The sequence below is a fragment of the Siphateles boraxobius genome, unplaced genomic scaffold (assembly GCF_051911475.1).
Source record: "Siphateles boraxobius isolate OS27281-9 unplaced genomic scaffold, OSU_SipBor_1 25, whole genome shotgun sequence".
NCBI classification, from domain to species: Eukaryota; Metazoa; Chordata; class Actinopteri; order Cypriniformes; family Leuciscidae; genus Siphateles; species Siphateles boraxobius.
This window is the reverse complement of record NW_027508866.1, coordinates 30,721,853-30,743,203: the sequence shown is the minus strand read 5'-3', so window position 1 is coordinate 30,743,203 and position 21,351 is coordinate 30,721,853. Positions and strand designations below refer to the sequence as shown.

General features: G+C 42.5%; 1 protein-coding gene across 1 annotated transcript; it reads right to left on the bottom strand.

Annotated features, from left to right (window-relative positions):
- Positions 1-335: 335 nt before the first annotated feature.
- LOC143749594 (trace amine-associated receptor 13c-like) lies at positions 336-9,908 on the bottom strand. The gene is made up of 4 exons (XM_077242027.1): positions 9,452-9,908; positions 8,248-8,262; positions 4,180-4,922; positions 336-452 (listed from the first exon to the last, which is right to left on the bottom strand). Exons 1-4 carry the CDS (start codon positions 9,681-9,683, stop codon positions 336-338), a joined length of 1,107 nt encoding a protein of 368 aa, XP_077098142.1. The 5' UTR covers positions 9,684-9,908.
- Positions 9,909-21,351: the final 11,443 nt, after the last annotated feature.

The following is a 21,351-nucleotide window of genomic DNA, read 5'->3' as shown; positions in this document are numbered from 1 at the left end:
CAGAAAAAAGTCTAGCACTCTGCCTTTACAATGCGTGGTAATACTGTGAAAAGTTAACAACTGTTTATGTTGGAAACAATGTGGTAGGCTCTTTTGAAATGCAGAGAAATGTTGTCTTTATTGAATGCAAGAGTGACACTCTAAATAATTTCCATGCCACTTGAATCAGTGTAAGAATTATACAGAAAGCATACTATATAAAACAAACTATACTATTCAGATACATGTAGGGTAAATTATAAACATAAACGTTTGATCTACATTTAGTTATTACTTATTAACAATAATGCAGTTTATGTGAAATTGCTCTCAGAGTGACAGTTTTACCAATTTAATTACAATTGATGTTTTGTAAAAATATCGACCAGAGATGATGCAGGCTGAAATATTTTCAGAGTTAGGATGTGTTTCACTCTCTTTTTAAACCGGGCATAAAATAAAGCATAGACCGTCTCGGTTACGTATGTAATCCTCGTTCCCTGAGTAGGGAACGGAGACGTTACTTCGGATGACGACGAATGGGGTTTCGCTTAGAAAGCCTATCAACTTTGAGTATTACAAAATGAGCCAATGGCAAAGAAATGCCATGGGTCTGCGGAATTTGCATAGCGTATCACCGCCCTACCTCGTGGGTATAAAAGGAAGACGCTGGCAACCAGCAGATATGTTCCTTCGCTGAGGAGCCAAGACTGAGCTTCAGGCGATCCCCGCGGTACAGCACAAAGTGGCAGGCAGACGTAACGTCTCCATTCCCTACTCAGGGAAGGAGGGTTACATACGTAACCGACACGTTCCCTTTCGTTGTCACTCCGAGTTACATCGGATGATGACAAGTGGGGTTACCAGTCTAATCACGCCACCTTCTCGGCTGTCTTCCAGTGCCCTGCGTAAATCTGAGATCCCTGTCGTGAGACTGGCACGGATGAAGGAACTCCTATTTAGCACAGGAATACCAAGGTACACTGGGGAGCATATCCCAAGGTTTAGGGGAATATGCAATTAATGCCAACCCAGAGGGGGGGACTTAGAGAATACACATATGCCCCGAAGGATGCATATGGAGAACACTGGGTTGTCCAGCCACAGGTGGAATATTTCAACCCCAGGGGTGGCAAGGTGGCTTGCCAAGGGAAAGACACATGCTCAGAGAGGCTTACACTGGAAATACACATGTGGGGGTCGCTCAGGGAGGGACCATGCACACGGGAGGCACCTAGCCGACGCGCAGGCAATAGACACTGGCGCCGACGTCCCGGAAGGGAGTGGTAGGAACCCTGGGCACATAACCAGGCCGGGGTCTCAGGATCACGTGAGAGTAAGCCGGCCCGAATTCCAGGCACGCTTCGTCAACGGAGAATGCGTGCAGGTCCCCTACTCTCTTGATGGAGGCCAGTGAAACCAGGAGCGCTGTCTTCATTGATAGGAACTTAAGCTCCACTGATTGAATAGGCTCAAAGGGAGCACTCCGCAGGGCAGTTAGAACCACTGCGAGGTCCCAAGAGTGAACGAGAGAAGGGCGAGGAGGATTCAGTCTCCTCGCTCCTCTCAAGAACCTGACGATCAGGTCGTGCCTCCCCAAAGACTTATTTTCAACAAAGTCATGCTGTGCGGCAATGGCAGTGACATAGACTTTTAGGGTGGAGGGAGACAGCCTTCGCTCCAACCCATCTTGTAGGACGGAAAGCACGACACTGATCGAACATCTCCGGGGGTCTTCTCGGTGAGAAGAGCACCAGTTGACGAAGAGGTTCGACTTCAACGCATAGAGATGTCTCGTGGACGATGCTCTAGCGGAAGCGATGGTAGCCACCACCTGCCTCGTCCCATCCCGGAGCCACACGTGAAAGTTCCAAAGATCGGGACGAGGGTGCCACAGGGTGCCCCGTCCCTGAGAAAGGAGGTCCTTCCTCAGAGGGATCGGCCAGGGAGGTGCTGTCGCGAGGAGAACTAGTTCGGAGAACCAGGTCCGGGTGGGCCAGTAAGGCGCAAACAGAATGACCTGCTCCTCGTCGTCCCTGACCTTGCGCAAGGTCTGCACAAGGAGGCTTACTGGGGGAAACGCATATTTGCGGCCCTGCGGCCAGCTGTAAGCCAGAGCATCCGTGCCAAGCGTGCCCCTGGTCAGGGAATAATACTGGGCGCAATGGGTCGAGTCGCGAGAGGCAAACAGATCTATCTGTGCGTCCCCGAACTGGTCCCAAATCAGCTGAACCGACCGGGGATTGAGCCTCCATTCTCCCGGGAGGAGCTGAAACCGTGAGAGCTTGTCGGCTACACAGCTCAGAGCTCTGGGGATATGAATGGCACGAAGCGACCTCAGATGCTTTTGACTCTATAAGAGGAGGTGGCGGGCGAAGGTGCTGGCGTCCTTCAGGTCGATCGCTGCAAACCAATCATGGGGCCGTACACATACGAAAATGCGCTTGGCAGTGAGCATCTTGAACGGGAGCCTGTGAAGGGAGAGGTTCAGCACGCGCAGGTCCAGGATTGGCCGTAACCCACCGGTTTTCTTCGGGACAATGAAGTACGGGCTGTAGAAGTCGGACCTCATTTCGGCTGGAGGGACAGTCTCGATCGCACCCTTCGCCAGCAGGGTGGCAACCTCCGCTCTCATGATGGGGCATTGCCAACGACCATAGTGGAGCGAACTCCCCTGAAGCGGGGAGGAGTCGGCGCAAACTGAATCGCGTAGCCGAGCCTGATCGTTCGCGCGACCCAGCGGGACAGGTTGGGAAGCTCTAGCCAGGCTCCCAAGAACTTTACTAGCTGGGTCATGCGAACCACCGACTTCCCGTCGGTGGGGCAGCGAGGCGGAATGACTGTTCCGGACGTGGACGGCATAGCGGCCCAGTGTCGGGGCATAGTCATTGACCGCGTCCTGACAGAGGAGACCAGGGAAGGACGAACGTTCCATGGGGGTCTGCTCTGCCAGGGGTCTGGCGACAGAGGGGGATGAGAGCGGCACGGTCCGGGGACAGTGCTTGCTGTCATCCGGCTCTGGGACAGAGGAGTCCTACCCTCGTGCATGTCCCTGAGCATCTGGGCCTGGTAGACCTGCAGAATGGCCATGTCACGCAAAGAGGTGGGTGCCTGTCCCGCCGCTCTGTAAGACTTCGCCACTAGCGTAGACAAATATCTACAGGCTTTGGATGGGTGCTTAGGCTCACCACGAGAAGAAGCGCTCTGAGGACACAGTTGCATCGGAACAGAGCGTTCAACCGGGGGGAGCCCAGTGTACCCACGGGCAGCCGCCTCATCGAGGGGAGGAAAGGCAGATGAGATCAACGAGCGGTCACAGGAAGACATGGGGGTCTTCCAGGACTTCGAGATCTCATCATGCACGTCCGGGAAGAAAGGTATTGGGTTTTGACGCGGACGAGTGTCCGCGGCCTTACCCAAGTACCAATCATCCAACCGCGAGCGCTCTGGACAGGGTGGAGGGGTCCACTCTAAACCGATGCTCGCGGCGGCCCGGGAAAGCATGGCCGTCATCTCCGGATCGGACTCGAGCACATCCGTATGCACACCGGAAGGTGGCAGCTGTGACGAGTCGTCACTTCCAAGAGAATTAGACCCACCTTGTGATGCTGCAATAGACATGGTATCCTCCTCAGGAGCGCAAAAGGAAATCCACGAGTGAGAACATAACGCATCCACGGGCGCTGCTCTAGTGTGATCAATGCCCAAACACACTATGCAGCGCTCGTGCCCATCAAAGTCGGCTACCAGTCTACCGCAACCAGAAGTGCACGGGCGATGCATCTTTAAAAAGACGTGCCGCGTGCAAGCACTTTGTGAGAGAAAAGAAACTCTGAGAGTGTTGAAGCGCCCGGGGAGAAACACACTCACTGGCAAACCACAGCACAGATAAGCAGGAAGTGCGCACTCGCCGGGAGATTGCCATCACACCAACACCAGAGAATCTCGCTCGTCTGTAAAGCTGACAGTCCAGAGATGGCTTGTGGAACGAAGGATTAACTTGGCTCCGAAGCGAAAACATATCTGCATGTTGCCAGCGTCTTCCTTTTATACCCACGATGTAGGGTGGAGATATGCTAAGCAAATTCCGCAGACCCATGGCATTTCTTTGCCATTGGCTCGTTTTGTAATACTCGAAGTTGATAGGCTTTCTAAGCGAAACCCCATTCGTCGTCATCCGACGTAACTCGGAGTGACAACGAAAGGGAACAGAGGATTCAGACCTGAGTTTGTGTACAAGACCCATGTCAAAATATTTATGGTTGTGGAAGAGATTACTGATATAGAACAGATATAGTATGGAATATAGCACAGCAAATAAACTGTCACAATGATTCCTAATGTCAGAGCAGCTTTACTCTCAGATTTTCTCCTCACTGAACCTTCCATTACACATTTACCACCCTTCAGAAAGTTTATAACTCTCACTTGCTGATGTACTACATAAAAAATCCTCAAATATGAAGTTATGATCACGATACAAGGAAAATTAAAAGACATGAACAGATCAGTGACTATCCAGGCAAATCCCATCATAACATAACACTCTCCATAACACATGTCTGTTCTGTGTGAAGTGTCTACATTTCCGCTATTAATTACCAAGGCAGTCATATAACCTGAGGAGCAAAACCAGCAGAGACAGATGCTTATTAAAGTTTTAGTTGTGGTAATTTTCTGTGGGTACATTAAAGAGTGACACACAGCCACATAATGATCAACAGCAACTAAAACTAAATTACTGAGAGATGCTGAAAGAGGCATCTCAATAAATATTGAATAGAGTCTGCATAAAGTGTCTCCAAAGTACCAACACGTCTCAATAAGTCTGGTGGCCTCTATGGGCATGACAAGTCCAACAAGCAGGTCGGCCACAGCCAGAGAGAGAATAATCAGGTTGGTTGGAGTGTGAAGCTTCTTTAAGTGAGAGATGGAGATGATCACTGATTACTGATTATTCACATAATTTCACAAAAATATGTGTATTTTGCCCGAACCCAGAGTACTCCCCCAAAAGCAAAAAGAGCAAAGGACAGCCGCCAGACTAAAGACCCCCCAAATGCAGAGATTTAGCAGGCTGACATTTTGAGAATGAGCCTGGTTGCTTGACCAGGAGGGCCTGCTGGCTCAGGAAACGGGGAGCAGTCGTAATTGGAACAACCAGTCGGGAGGGCTTGCGCCATTTCTTGACAGGAGCAGCTCACGGCGTCGGACAGGCGAGCCCTACCAGCCGATAAATGAGGGACAGCGTGATTTATGCCGCCTGACCAGGAGGGCTCGTGTTGCCTCTGGCAGGAGCAGCTCACAGCGCTAGGCGGACTGGCCCTACTGGCTGATGAATGAGGAGCAGCAAGATTTGGGAATGCCTGATCGGGGGGGGGCTCACGCCGTGGCTTGACGGGAGTAGCGCACGGCGTCGAACCGGTGAGCTCTGCCGACCGATGGGTGGGGAGCAGTGAGGTCAAAGACGGCCGACCGAGAGCGCCCATGTAGCTTTTAGGACCCGGGAGCAGCTCAGAGCGTTGGGCTGGAGGCCCCTACCGGCAAGCGGTGGAGTGACACATTTTGGAAGCCCGGCCGGGAGATTTCTTGCTGTGTCCGCTGGGAAATCAATACATGCTGGATGGGAAAGACGAAGCCTAGATGCACGCTACGTCTGCTGGGAGACCAATGCTCGCTGGATAGAGAAAGAGGAAACCTAGATGCATGCTACGTCTGCTGGGAGACCAATGCTCGCTGGATGGAGACAGAAAAACAAGTCAAGTCACCTTTATTTATATAGTACTTTTTACAATACAGATTGATTCAAAGCAGCTTTACAGCAGTAACAGGAAAATAATGTTTCAATAGTATTGTTAAATATAAAATTAAATGTCCCCAACTAAGCAAAAAGCCAATGGCGACACAGGCAAAGAAAGGCGACAGTGGCAAGGAACCAAAACTCCATCAGGTGACAGAATAGAAAAAAAACCTCGGGAGAACCCAGGCTCAGTCAGGGGGCCCGTCCTCCTTTGGCCAATGAACTAAGAGTGTATGATTATGATTTAGGCTGCATTATAGGTCAGAAGATGGGATCAGAACTTTTACAATATTTATCCAGTTCCATCATCACGCCGCTATGGAGACGAGTTTGTTGAGGTGTCCATGAGGCCTTCACAGGGCTGATGAGGCTGGCACTTAATAGGGAGCCAATGCAGTGTTGACAGAACCGGGCTAATATGGTCATACTTCCTGGTTCTGGTAAGAACTCTAGCGGCTGCATTTTGGACCAACTGTAGTCTATGTATTAAGAATGTATTAACTTCTGCATTTTTCATTGAGCGCATATGACATAATTTAGATATATTTTTTTAAGATGAAAAAATGCAGTTTTACTCAACATGACATCATGACTTTGCGTAAACATACACGCCACTTTCAAGTCAAGTGGCGTGTTATCTATACGCATTTTGAGCTATCCGCGTGTATGTCCACGCCGAAATCTTTTGCGTGTATGTCTACGCCATTAAATGTCCGAGTGATTCCGCGTGTATGTGTACGCCGTTAAATGTCCGAGCGAAACGAAGCAAAATCTATATCTACATCTGTGGAGCGATATTTTTTTTCCTAGGATGGTAGGAGAACACTCATAAATGGTATTAACCCCAGTGACGGGTAGGTTTAGGGACGGGGTTGGGGTAGGTCATATATCTATATATACATAATACAGTAATATAACGTTAAGTCAAAGGCGTTGATAAACACGCTGAAAAGCGATTATGCGTGTTGATAGCACGCCAAAAATGGAAATACGAATTGTCGTGTCATACATACGCCATTTCATGAGATCAGTCTGGTTTTACTAGACACGTGACTTTCAAATGAAAGATTGGTATCAAAGAGCACACCCAGGTTCCTAACAGACGACGAAGACTTGACAGAGCAGCCATCAAGTGGTAGACAGTATTCTAGGTTATTACGTGAGAAAGTTTTTTGTCCAATTATAAGAATCTCTGTTTTTTTAGATTTAAGTAGTAGGAAATTACTAGTCATCCAGTTTTTATATCAGCTATGCTTTCCATTAATTTTGTGGATTGGTAAGTTTCGTCAGGGCGTGAAGAAATATAGAGCTGCATAAAAGTGCATAAAATCATCAGCATAAAAGTGAAAACTAATGAGGCAAAGCTGAGGCAACTAATCTCTTCATTTACTGCTACCTGAACTGATAACGGTCAGATAAGTATTATTTAAACCATGCTAGTGCAATTCCACTAATGCCAACATAATTTTCGAGTCTATTTAAAAGAATGTTGTTGGTCGATAGAAAAACAGATGCATGCTACGTCTCTTGGGAGATCAATGCTCGCTGGACAGAGAAAGAGGAAACCTAGATGCATGCTATGTCCGCTGGGAGACCAATGCTCCCTGGACGGAGAAAGAAAAACAGATGCATGCTACGTCCGCTGGGAGACCAATGCTCACTGGACAGAGAAAGAGGAAACCTAGTTGCATGCTACGTCCGCTGGGAGACTAATGCTCGCTGGACAGAGAGAGAGGAAACATGAGTGCTCTACAGGGAGAGTTCTTGCTGCGTCCACTGGGAGACTAATGATTGCTGGACAAAGAAAGAGGAAACAAAAGCATACTACGTCCGCTGGGAGATCAACGCTCGCTGGAGGGAGAAAGGGTTATGGGAATATTAGTTCTGAATAGTGAGGTACTGGAGTTGGGGATTGGTCCGCCTCAGGAGCCAGTGTCTGTTTAGCAATTATGATAATTTGATCGCATGCTGAGATCCAAATTAGGCGTCTTAAGAGTGACATTAGAGCGGGGGAATGGGAGCGGTCATTATTAATGCATTGAACGGTAGCTTCGTTGTTGCGATGCACTAAAACACTAAAACACTGCTGGCCCATCCTTTTCCCCATAGGAAAGCTTCTACTACATGAGGGTAAAGCTCAAATAGTGCTGAGGACTGAGTTGTGTCCTGGAGTTGGGGGGGCCATGGAGACAAAAACCAGCATCCTTGGTAGAAACCCCCGAAGCCGATTGAGGGGGCCGCATCTGTGAATAATTTGATATCGACTGGAGAAAGAACGAGATTGTTATAGAAAAAAGATAGGCCGTTCCACTGTTTTAGGAAAGTCGTTCATAACCTGAGTTTGTCGCGGCACATCTGAGATGTGGAAATGAGGACCTCTAGCATGTGAACCGAAGAGGTAAGTGAGAGGAGATGCAAAATGAAAGGGCGGCCTTGTGGAATGATACGCATTGCGGAGTTAAAGTGGCCGAGCAGGGATAGGAGTTCACGAGTCCGGACTCGAGTCCAATTTTAAATAAACTCGGACTTGTCAGTCCAGTCGAGTCCGGGCACTGGAGGACACAATATTATAAAAAAAAAAACGAAACAAAACTATTTGTGTTTTTTCCGCGTTGAGCATTATAGCCCATCACAGACATGTATATTAAGCGCATGAACACAGTGGCAAATCAGAGGCATTTTAGAGTCAACGTGCGGAGAATTCGCTTAAAATGTATGTTCAGAATCAGCATGAGCTTTATCCTTTCGCAAATCCCCTCATAAACAAAGTCTTGACTTGATAAATGAGAGATTCACTGTGCAGTGTGGACAACTTCAGTGTTTTTGTGATTCTTTATTTATTAAACATTTTGTGTGTATAACTATATACAACAAAGCCCAAGATCCGCCCATAATCATAAGACTAAATATAAATAATAAAAGAAATAAATACATATGACAGGAAATTACAATATAATTAGACAAAATTATATATAGAAGGAACTCAGAGTCTTTTTGATAAAGTCTCAATAAGGTCCCGCCAAAATTGTGTTGTAATTCTGTTGGTGCCGAGCACTTTAGCTGTGGTACACTCCAAAAGAGCAATGTCCATCAAATAGGACATCCAGACAGACATAGCTGGGATAGTTGGTTCCACCCACAGTTTTAGGATAACCTTTTTAGCAGCAGTAAAAACAGCGGACAGAATCCTCTTTTGATTGACAGACAGTGACAGTGAGCAATCGTCCAGCAAAAGAAAAACCAGAGGGTCCTTTTGTAACGGAATCCTAAGAAGATCTGTCAGTAGGTCCTGGACTGAAGACCAGAACGGCACGATTCGAGAACAGTCCCGGAACATATGCATATATGTACCTAAATGTGCGTTGTTACACAGGTGACAGAAAGGATCAGACTTTCTTTTCATTTTATTTAGTAAACAGGGTGTGGCATATGCCTTATAAATTAGCTTATAATGTATCATTTGGTGGGCTGGATTTTTTGAGGTAGCAAAACAATTTCCCCAGGCAGTGTCCCAGTCAACCATGGTGTTAAGATGCTCAGTCGGAATGTTCGCGTACTGTCGTACAACAAGCGATTTATAAATTATGCTCACAATACCTCTAGAAGCCATACTGGAATCTATCCAGTCTATCATAGGATGAGAAGATACTTTTGTTGACCAGGGTACTCCATAGGCTTTTAGCGCAGACCTCAAACTTAGATACAAAAAGAAGGAAAATCCTGGAAGAGAGAATTCCTCCTTTAGACTCTGAAAGGATTTAAGCCCATAATCACTGTACATATCTTTCAGGGTATAAACCCCACATTTAGCCCAGCATTTGGAAACAAAGGGTTTGTTACCCATACAGAGATTACTATTATGCCAAATGGGGGTGGATTCACAGTAGGAATTTGAAGCTCCCATGATCCTTTCTGCCACTCTCCAGGTTTTGATAGAATGACATATAATTGGACCAAACTTTTCCAAAACTTTCTTAGGTATCCCAGTAAAAGGTAAATCCTGTAGACGCAATGGGTGAATAATATTAGTTTCTAAGGCCCGCCATGGCACAGGGGAGTCAGCATCAATCCACGTCCTAAGTGGTCTTATTTGGTATGGTAAATAATAGGGCCAAAAATCTGGTAGCGATAAGCCCAGTGGCGTCATGCTCATTCAAAGTGAGGGGGCACGTGCCCCCTCAGATTTTTCCTCCCTGATAATTTTTTGTCAACTTTATTCCTATTATGCTCCATAATTACCAGAGCCTATAACGACTCAAATGTATTCTTCTGGATGTGTAATAAATCGGTCAGCATCAGCCCGCCCCTTTTTCCTAATATGGTGTCTGTGTATATCAAATCTAGATTGCTACGCGCGTAGCGCTAGAATCTTTGCTGTGTATTTTCAAGCAACTCGCTCGTCTCGCACGTTGAGCTGGCAATGTTCTACAGATGGTCTTGAAGTGGTAATTGGGCAAAGCAACAAATCGGCATTGAATTAGTTATCGGATGATATTAAAAGGTAGTGGGATTATTTGTGGTTGACCTGGAAATTTTAACTTGATCAAAAAGTTATGGATTTATTAGCTGCGAATTCAGAGCATTAACTTAAGTTGTGTCAGTGTAACGTTATCGATAGCTAGCCTAGTCTAACCGTTAACTAGTTGGCTAACGTTACTGCCTGCCATACAATTTGTACTCTTTACAAGTTCCTTATTTAAAATATAATAATGAGCAGTGTAACTACAGTATTGTATGATTTTACTAAAGTAATGTTACATATTACATTTGATTTGATTACTTTTTTACATTTCTGTCAAATATTAACCATTTTCAAATAAACAGGGTAGTGTTAACCTTATTCAGCACTGAAATCTGTCAAACTTCTTTCAAAGTCCTTCATCATATTAATATTAAAATAACTTCAGAGTACCACAAAGTCAGACCTCAGCACCTTTATGTACCTTTAATGTAAGATCGTTTAGGTCACATACCACTTTGAAATCATAACATAAAAACTGCAATGGTAACGTTACTGTTTTTAAAATAAGGTGTAGTAGGCCTAAGTGTACAGTAAGTGTGTGTGTAAACATGCTTTAATGAAGTAGACTTCAAAAGCTTTTGAATTTGAGCTTACAGTTCCATAATTCAACCTGTCTTTTGCATAACCTTACAAAATAGATACTTTAACTTAGTCCTCAGATAGAGGAGGGTTGCTGCTGGCTCCGTTAAGATATTTCTGTCCCTCCCAAACTGCATTGAAATGCATATGTTTAGCAGCCAGAATTTAAAAATTTTCAGGGGGAGAAACCCCCTGTCCCCTCCTAACATGATCCATATAACCCGTCAGAAAACAATTGCAACGTCTCAGATTGTGCCCCCCCAGAATTTTGGCTTGCATGACGCCCCTGCCTCCACAAACACCTCTTCCACTGACCTACAATATGGAAAATGGTGGATGAAAATAAGACTCTCCTAAACAAACTCTTCGGAAAGAGGTTTTACAAAATTTTACATGTTTGGTTTTGTTGTGAATGTGGTCCACAAATCTTTTCACGTCTTCGTTCTTGGCTATGAAGACGCCTTCAAAGATGGCCTGTTCCTCAGATCTAAAAAAACAAAAAACAACAATTGGTGATGGACAACAATTTATGATAACTTATAATCTGAGATTTCTTGGTTCACACATTAAAGAGTTATGTTTTCCTATTAATACAAACACTGTGATACACAGTTTGGAGTACCTAGCAGCATTCTTGAAACGGTAATGCTTGCGGTTTCCATCAACTGAAACTGCAAGCATTTCAGGGGTGCACGCAGGACAGTTGATGGGTTCTTCCTTGCATATATTGTCCAACTCAAATCGCACAGCCTCCCACTCAAAAAAATTTTTTCAGAAAACTGTCTGCTGAGATCTTGCCAGTCTATTAAAAATAAGGAAACCAACAGCTAATAATGTACAACAAATACATTAGCATCAAACAGCTCATCAAACCACAACTCAAAAATATCAACAACACTGCAGGATAGATAAATTATTTTTATTTTATTTTTATTTTTATTTATTTATTTTCAAGGATAGCCCCTTGAGATGAACCATCTCATTTTCGAGGGGGTCCCTTCTTTACAACAAACAAGATCATAGTCGAAAATCATAAATAAAGTAAATACAACACAGGACTATTACAAACATTTAGATACATTGACATTCTCATTCATAAACACACACACTCAAACAATGCTCTCATAAACTTACTCCCATCCCATTTGTCCCATACCATCATCAAAAACAGGTCAATAAACCATCTGCGAAAAATGAAAATACACAAACAAGATATGGATATGCTTACAAACATCCATAAACCCATACAGATATCTGAATAGAAGAAAAAAAAGAAAAAGAAAAAAAAGAAAAAAAAAAGAAAAAAAGGAATCAAAAACAAGAACATATTGTTTGAAGATAAGTAAAAAGAGATGATTTGAAAACATAAAAAGAGGTTATAGATCTGAGCGAACAAGGAAGATTGTTCCAATCTGATGGAGCTTTAAATTTAAATGCACGACGTCCTAATTCTTTATTAATTCTGGGTATATGAAAGAATAACTGATCCGTGTGCCTTAAATTGTACTGAGTGTTAAAAGGAATTAGGTAATATTTCAGATATGAAGGGAAATTAAAATGAATGCATTTAAAAATAAGTAATGACCAATGAAATTGCCTCCTTGACTTGGGTGCCAGCCAGTTCAAAGACTCGTACAATTGACAGTGGTGAGTTCTGTAGGGACATCGAAGCACAAATCTACAAAGACTATTATATAGTACAGAAATAGGACGAAGATTTAAATCTGAGGTGTTCCCATAAATGGCATCAGCATAATCAAGTATTGGAAATATTAGATGAGTAATAATTCTTTTGCGAACCTGTTGTGAAAAGCAATCAGCAGAGCGATAAAGTGATTTCAATTGCCCGTATACTTTCTTGCAAATTGAATCAATATGAGGTTTAAAGGAGAGCTGAGAATCAAGCCAGAGACCAAGATATTTATATTCTTCAACTTTTGTTAATGATGTTCCATCCTGGAAACTAATAGACCAATTTTTAGATAAAGGTAAAGAATTAAGTCGAGTGCAAAACAACATACTTTTAGATTTGCTCCTGTTCAATAAGAGTTTATTAGAAGAAAACCATTTCTGAACTAAGTTGAAGTCCATTTGTAAAGAATGTTGGATTTGTAAAATGTCAGAACTGGAAAAGTATATTACAGTGTCGTCTGCATATAAATGAATTGAACAGTCTGAACAAATTTGCGGTAAGTCATTAATAAAAATGGAAAATAAAAGAGGACCTAAAGCTGAACCTTGCGGAACACCTTTATCTATGATTTTAAAGCCTGACTGGCTGCCTTGAAAAGTAACACACTGACTTCTGTGATGAAGAAAAGAATTAAAAAATAATAAAGAGTCAGAGGAAAGTCCAATAGCATACAATTTATCCAAAAGAAGATAATGATCAACCATATCAAATGCTTTGGTAAGATCAATAAATATAGCTCCTGTCGGCATATTACTGTCAGAAGCTGACAGTATGTCATTTGTGAATTTTAGAAGAGCAGTGGTGGTTGAAAAATTTGATCGAAAACCAGATTGATGTGGAGATAATAGATTTTGGTCATTAAGATATTTAGTAAGTTGGTTAAAAATTAGTTTTTCAAATATTTTTGTTACACTATTGATAATTGAAATAGGTCTGTAATTGTTAATATCTGTGATATCACCTCCTTTATAAAGAGGAATTACTCTGGCGCATTTCCATGAACTGGGTATTTCACAAGTTGCCAACGATAAATTAAATATATCAGCCAGTGGGAATGATAGAACACAAGAGGCGAGTTTATAAAACTTAATCTCCAGCCCATCTGGGCCAGCACTGCTTCCAGAGTTTATGCCATCAATAACCTGCTGAACATCAGCTGGAGTAACAATATTAAAGCAAAAGGATCTATTGCACCTGTTCTGGGTCGCAAAAGAATCCAGATGAGAAGAAAAGGAAAAAGAACTGCCAATTGTAGAGAAATGCTGACTGAAAGCTTCTGCAATTAATAAAGGTTCGCTAATTGTTTCATTGTTTACTCTGATATGAGAGAAAAGGCTTTTTGTGGTTTTATTGGTTATAGAATTGATTTTCTTCCAGAATTGCTTTGGATTCTTGAAGTTAGTTGATAAACAGTTATTGTAGTAATTTGCTTTGGCATTTCTAGTATTGGTTTTACATTTATTTCTTAATTCTTTGTAAGTACCCCAATCAGCAGGATCATTTGATGTACGATATTTTTTCCAAGCCTTATCTCTTTGTTTAAATAAGCATATGAGATCTCCTTTGATCCATGGTAAGTGACGACCCTTAACTTTGATTGATTTCCATGGAGCATGTTTATCTATTAGCTCAACAAATTCAGAGTAAAAGTAGTTCCACGCAACTTCAACAGATGGAATTAACTGAAATCTCTCCCAATTTATGTTTAATATATCTTGAATAAAATGTTCAGGATTAATATTATTTGATTTCCTTACTCTGATTAATTTAGGAGGAAGATGAGGCATTTTGATTTTCCAGATGCAAAAAACAATAGAATGGTCACTAAGAGAGTCAGGTAATACCCCAGATTTTAAAATTCTACCAGGATGAGAAACTAGAATCCAATCAATCAAGGAAGAAGAGCTAGGACCAACTCTGGTAGGTTCAGTTATAAGTTGAGTTAAATTTATGCTGTTAAAGTGATTGCGGTCTTTATTAGAAGAGTGAACTAACCAATTGGAGTTAAAGTCCCCTAATATAATTTTTTCAATAGCACCGTTTAAAGAATTAATGGTAGACAGCATACATTCAGTGGTTTCAGCTGGAGCATTTGGAGGTTTATAAATATTTCCTATGATAAGAAGTTTATTTTCATGAAAAATTAATTTAACAAAGAGACCTTCAAAGTGCTGAGGATTCTCACTTGGCACTACAAGTTCTGCAGTCAAATTTGAGGATACATATGTTAAAAGGCCCCCACCTCTTGTGCCCCTGTCTTTCCTAAATAGAACATAGTTGTCAAGTTTGATTTCATCATCAGAAATATCACTGTTTAACCAGGTTTCAGAAAGAGTAATTATATGTGGTTTATTATAAGTGAGCCAGGCTTTTAATAAATCAATTTTAGATGGCAAACTCCTAATATTCAAGTGAATTACTAGTAAACCTTTAGTATTAGAAGTCATTACTCCTGAATAATAGGATAAATGTACACATAATGCGTAAGCAAAAATGAATATAAAGCATCAACGCAGATTATAGTATAATACATTAGTAGGGTAGGTGATGAGAAGGACAATAGGAGAGCAAAACAAACAAACACACACACACACACACACACACACACAAAAAAGAATATACATAAGTGTGTACAGAGTGTACAGCTCTTACTGCATGCCCCTATAATGAACATAACAGAATAACAATTCTAGGTCTATTAATGCTATAGTAGTAGCTTCATTAAGACTGAATGAAATCATCAAATAACAAAACATATAAATAATAATATTACTGATCAAAAATAACAATAGGAGACTGTAGATGCTATAATATTTAATGTGTTCAGACATACGAACTATTAATTGCCTATACAGCGTATAGGTATCCATTCCTTCCCATTTAGATTACATAAACTAACCCATCTTTTAGCGTTACGCCATTTTACGGCAATTGCATCAAATTATACGGCAAACAATAGTAAGGCTGCTCACAAGTCACAACCAAGCTCCCAACATTGATTTGCAAAAAATAAGAAACAAAAAGAAAGCAGCCACTCAAACAGCATTTATGCCAGTAACAACACAAATGATAAATAATAATTTGAATGCCAATCCGGCAAGCTAAAGAGTTAGATAGTCCATCAACAAGCTGAGTGTAGCAGCACTATTAACGCTAGCCTTCGATCGCTAACTTTAGGCTGTCATATCAGAGTCAATGGAGGAGTTCATAATAGAGAGTTCACCAAGGAATTCCTCAGCTTCCTCATGTGAGCGAAAGAATTGTGTCTTACCAGCAAAAGCAACTCTCAGTGTGCAAGGATACATCAGTGCATACTTAATGTCCCGATCACGGAGCTTTTTCTTAATCGCATCAAACCCTCGGCGTCTCTGGACCAAACCTGCGGAGAAGTCCGGATAAATAAGGACACGAGATCCTTTATACTGTAAGGGCTCCTTATTCTCCCTGGATAGTTTCATTATTTTGAGCTTATCCTGGAAATAATGGAACTTTACCAAGATCGGCCTAGGACCCTTGACTCTGGAGTTGTTTTGAATACCTGTACGATGACAGCGCTCAATCACTGGAGGAGTGGGGAAATTCTCTTCACCTAGAAGTTGTGGAATCAGATGTCTCATGAAGCCAAGGATATCTTTAGTCTCGGCCCTCTCTGGAATGCCAATGAATCGTAGATTCGAGCGTCTGCTTCGGTTCTCAGCATCCTCAGCCCATGCTTTCAGGTCAGTGTTTTCCTTTTCGAGCACTTTCACACGTTTGACCAGATCTGTTATATTATCCTCGTTTGAGCTGACTCTCTGCTCAAGCTCGATGACCTGCTCTCCAAACATTTGAAGCGATCCATCTATTTTGGTCAGATTGGCTCCAATTGAGTCAATTTTAGCATCCATGTGTGAAATCATATCAAGCTTCATTTGATGCATCATGTCCAAAATGCTTTGGAGAGTAATTGTCTCGTCACCCATTGAGAGACTAAACTCTTTCCACTTACTCAAAAGAAAATGATATGGTCCAGTAACTAGATGGTTTACAGCTGACGATTGGTTTAGTTTGCCTTTCTTACTAAACCACTAGTAGATCATTGCACAGAAGGGGGAAATATATGTCACATTAATCTTAATAAGCAAATTGTAGAGGCAGCAGACTGCAGCTTGTAACACAAACTCACACCACGGCGGCCATTTTTTCAAGACTGTTAAATACTTTAAATTAAATACTCACACGACCAAAGCGGACAGTTCGCTGATTCAGCATTCTTAAAATGCTTGGCAGGACAGTCCTGGTGCCGCCATCTTCATTTCTTCAAATGAAAAAAAGACATCTGTGGCATAAACTGTGGCAAATTGAAGGGTTGCAGGCCAGTAGTCACTTCTGTTTAGGTCAGCGACTCCAGAAGTCCAAGTGGCTTGGTATGCCTCACAAATTAACTCGGGCATGCTTAGATCATGTCGTCCTGGAAATATCAAAAACACATCCACTGTAATGGAAACCAGGATTTGTGTTCTTTGTACAATTTATACATTACTTTAAAAGTTTTATATATATGTCAAACTTTGTAGGGAGTCGCGTATGGATATATATTTATTTTTAAAATGCTTCTCAAACAGGACAAATTAAAGTTCTTCACATTCTTACCATTCATTGTCAAGTCAAGTCAAGTCAAATATATTTATATAGCGCTTTTCACAATACAGATTGTATCAAAGCTGCTTCACAGTATCAATCAAAACAACTTAACAATGTTTGTTTATTACTGGAAAAAAAAGACATCCAAGTTTGGTAGAGCTAATCAATGGTATGATTGGTTAATTAATTTGAATATCATTGTGACCACAGCAACAGTCTTTCCTGGACTAACCCTCAATGACTCTGGTGAACTACCACAGATTTTGTCAGGCATCTCCACAGGTACAAGCCGGACTTAAAAAGATCATATAGTACACTTGAATTATGATCAATTTGTATTGACTGAGAAATATAAGATTGTAATAGATCAATGGCAACGAAGCACATTGCTGAAAAAGTGCTCAAGATATTCTCAAAAAGCTGACTGACACAGAGTATCCACATACATTTAAGATAAAACAATAATTTCTTTTTTTACAATATTAAAGTGTACTCCATTTGGCTGTGAAAGGATCAGTATTCTACAAAAGTTTAAAGTAGAAACATTTATTTACATTCTAACCCACTGTCATATATATATATATATATATATATATATATATATATATATTAGGGTGCATCAAATTTGAATGGGAAATTTTAATTTCAAAATATCAATTTGGCTGGCATTGCATTTTGTTCCAATTAACATAAAAATGACTTTTGCAAAGATTTGAGGTATTCCATTGAGATTTAGGGGTGCCACCTAACACATGAACTTCGTCGAAATTTCGAAAAATGTGCAATTTTTAGTCTAATTGCCAAAAGGTTGACCTGGAAATGTTGAGTACAGTGAACTTTTATACAGTAACATATTCTATAGGGTTATCAAAGTAAAAGTTGTTTGTTTGCCTTTTGGGCAACTTGGGCATTTCTCAGAATTCAACTTTCAAGATTCTCCATTCATTCATAAAAAGCGTATTCGGCAGCAGGTCAGGCCGCGGCGTGCTTGCACACTATGTAAATTCTCCAAGCATACCAGGCTGACCTGCTGAGGGACATAGATGATTGTGAGGAAGTTAGTGCCGACGCAATTCGAGAATTGAGTCGTACGACAGATCTATCTCTCCGGGCCACCAGGAGACGACCAAGTCTGTGGGCCACTCTATGGCCACGGAACGTCACTTATGGTTGAATTTATCAGAAATAAAGGATAAAGATAGATCTGTTCTTTTGGACGCACCGCTGTCACCTACAAGTCTGTTCGGCGACGCTATAAATTGTGTCGTCGATAGGTTTCAAGAAAATTAGAAACAAGCGGCTGCGTTTCAGAGGTTTCTTCCTCGCCGGTCTAATGTCCCCGAGGCTGCTCGTAGTGTAAAGTCTGAGCAGCCTCGTCCGTCTACGAGCTCCGTTCACAGAGTCCAGCAAAAGCAGAGCGTCACCGCTCGGGCACCTCCTCAATCTGAGGTTCCTGAGTGGTGGTCACAGCCCAGGCCTGTTAGAGATAGACAAGATCTGAGGGCTGTTATCTCTAAGAGAGCTTGGTCTAAGAAGAAGAAGTCCTGACGCCAAGGCTATCAGGCTTCTGATGGTGGTCCCCTCCAGGGAGGAACGATTCCGAGGAACCGTCCCTCCTTGGCACCCTCCGGGGGGCGACTCTCCGAGGAGAGCCGCAGCGTTGCCACTTCGGTTGTTCCCTGCCGGTTCGCCACTTCAGGGCGCCGAGGTGTCAGCATCCCCGTGCAATCCTCTCAGGAGGGTTGTAGAACGGTCAGTTCGGTTGTTCCCTGCCGGTTCGTCACTTCAGGGCGCCGAAATGATTGTTCAATCAAATCCAGAGGCCAGTCTCGAGAGACTGGTTCCCTTATCGGAATTTCTGGCAGCGTGGAAACTTCTGCCAAATATTTCTCTATGGGTCCTGCACATAATAGAAAAGGGTTACAGAATTCAGTTCGGTTCTCGTTCGCCCAGATTTCATGGGTTCCTCCCCACGGTAGTGGACTCACAGCAGGCTCTGGTTATGGAACAGGAAGTACTGACACTTCTTCGAAAAGGGGCTATAGAAAGGGTTTCTCCTCCCAGCAGAGAGTCAGGGTTTTACAGCCGTTACTTCGTTGTTCCAAGGATGGAAGGTTGCGTCCTATTCTAGATCTGCGCCAGTTAAACAGCAGAGTTCAGAAACTCAAGTTCAGAATGCTTACACTCAAACAGATTGTATCACAGATTCAGTCCGAAGACTGGTTTGTCACAATAGACTTGAAGGACGCGTACTTCCATGTATCTATCCATCCTCATCACAGGAGGTTCCTGAGGTTCGCTTTCGGGGGCGAAGCATACCAATATCGGGTTCTTCCTTTTGGCCTAGGTTTATCTCCCCGCACCTTTACAAAATGCGTGGATGCAGCTCTGGCTCCGTTGAGACTCCAGGGCATCCGCGTATTAAATTACATCGACGATTGGTTGATTTTAGCTCAGTCAGAGCTGTTGGCAGTTCAGCATCGAGATGTTGTTCTGTCCCACATAAGGAGTTTGGGGTTGCGGCTCAACACCAAAAAGAGTGTGCCCCTCCTCTGTCAGAGGACACTTTTCTAGGTGTGATTTGGGATTCGATCACAATGCAGGCACGTCTGTCTCCTGCTCGTATTTCGAGCCCATTAGTGATAAAAATCCACTCACTCGTTTTTTATTAATCCCCATAAATCATCAGCAGTGTCTCCCAACGAACCTGTTTTCAGAATGCTGTTTTAGTGACGTCACTAAGTACAGGCCCCGCCCAAGAGTGTTGACTGACACTGCCGTTCTAACATAGACCCGCCCTGATCGAGTTCACACAGCTGCTGCACTGCGCTGCTGCACAAGAATGTCTCCGAGCGTTGTAGGTAGTGTGTGGCTGGATGTATTAATCCACATAGCTCTCTCTATTTACTCCCGAAATCTGAGGCAGCCGCTGAAGATAAAGTGGAATTATTTTGTTTTTAAAGAAAATGCTCCCTCAACTCTACCGAAATTCGTTTATGTACTTGCGTACTTCTTATATCTCACTGTTTACTCAGCTCTTACGGTGAGTTTCTGAAGTAAAACTGACGCTTCATCTTTTGTGTTATGTACAATAAGCTTTATTAAACTCATCAGTATATGTTTGATCATCATTCGGACCTGGTCCGAAACAGCAGACTTGTAAGCTATTAATAGTGGATACATACAAGCAGATGACAAATACGTTATAACCGTAATTAAACTACTAAACTATACCTGTTCCATCTCTATACAGCACTCTGACTCTGTAGGCATTACTGTCCGACTCCGGGTCGAAATGAACACCGTTACTGAGAGTTTCTGATACTGAGTGCGAGCTCGTGAAGCTCCGCCTCCTTTACCGTTGTAAGGAACTCAGCTTTTTGGAAATATTAATAATCAATAATATCTTGTTATTATTAATTATAAATATTTGGGTCAGTTAATTGGATTAACTTGATGTGGCTGAATTAATATTACAATCAATTAATCAGTTCTTCCAACAAACTATTTTGATTATTAATTTATTCTAATAAAGGGTATCTTCCATGGCCACCGAAGAATAATTATTTCTTCGCCTGTACAGTACTTTGAGCCAGTAGCAAAAACCGTGATCGTAAAGTGACTTGTATTGCAAACAAAACAGAACCAAATACATATTATTTACAAGTTTTATTAACTAAATATAGATATTTATATGAATATAAATAAACTAAACAACATACACTCATGAATACATAAATAGGTTAGTGATAGGATGAAATTGGAAACCGGAAGAGGGTCTATGAGAAGAACCATCAGAATTTCATTTTCACATTTCATTGAATTGAATACTTGCATTTGTAATGGGAACAATTCTTGAAGTTGTTGAAAATTGAAGTCGTTGATGGTTCCGGCAGTGTCAAGTGGAAGTTGGTTGAGCGTTCTCTTTCTCCAGGACCGCATGGCTGGTTTGGGCAAGGCCTGGGACTCTGTTGAGGCCACGCCGAGCACCCAGGAGAAGTGAGGAAGTCGGAAGGATGGGTGATTGGAGTCGTTGTTGGTTGGAGTCTTTGTTCCAAAACTCTTGAGATTGTCCTTGGTTCTTTGTGACAGAGTCATCTCTCTCCTGCATGAGGCCGGATCTGGTTGGAATCGAGGCCTGCTGGGCCCTGGGGC

Excerpts from the sequence above, each read along its gene's own strand:
- LOC143749594 (XM_077242027.1), bottom strand. The coding sequence starts at position 9,683 with ATGGGAGCTTCAAATTCCTACTGTGAATCCACCCCCATTTGGCATAAT. Across the intron at positions 453-4,179 it reads TGAATCCTCTGTTCCCTTTC|ACGGTCTATGCTTTATTTTA; the intron begins GTTGTCACTCCG and ends TACGTAACCGAG.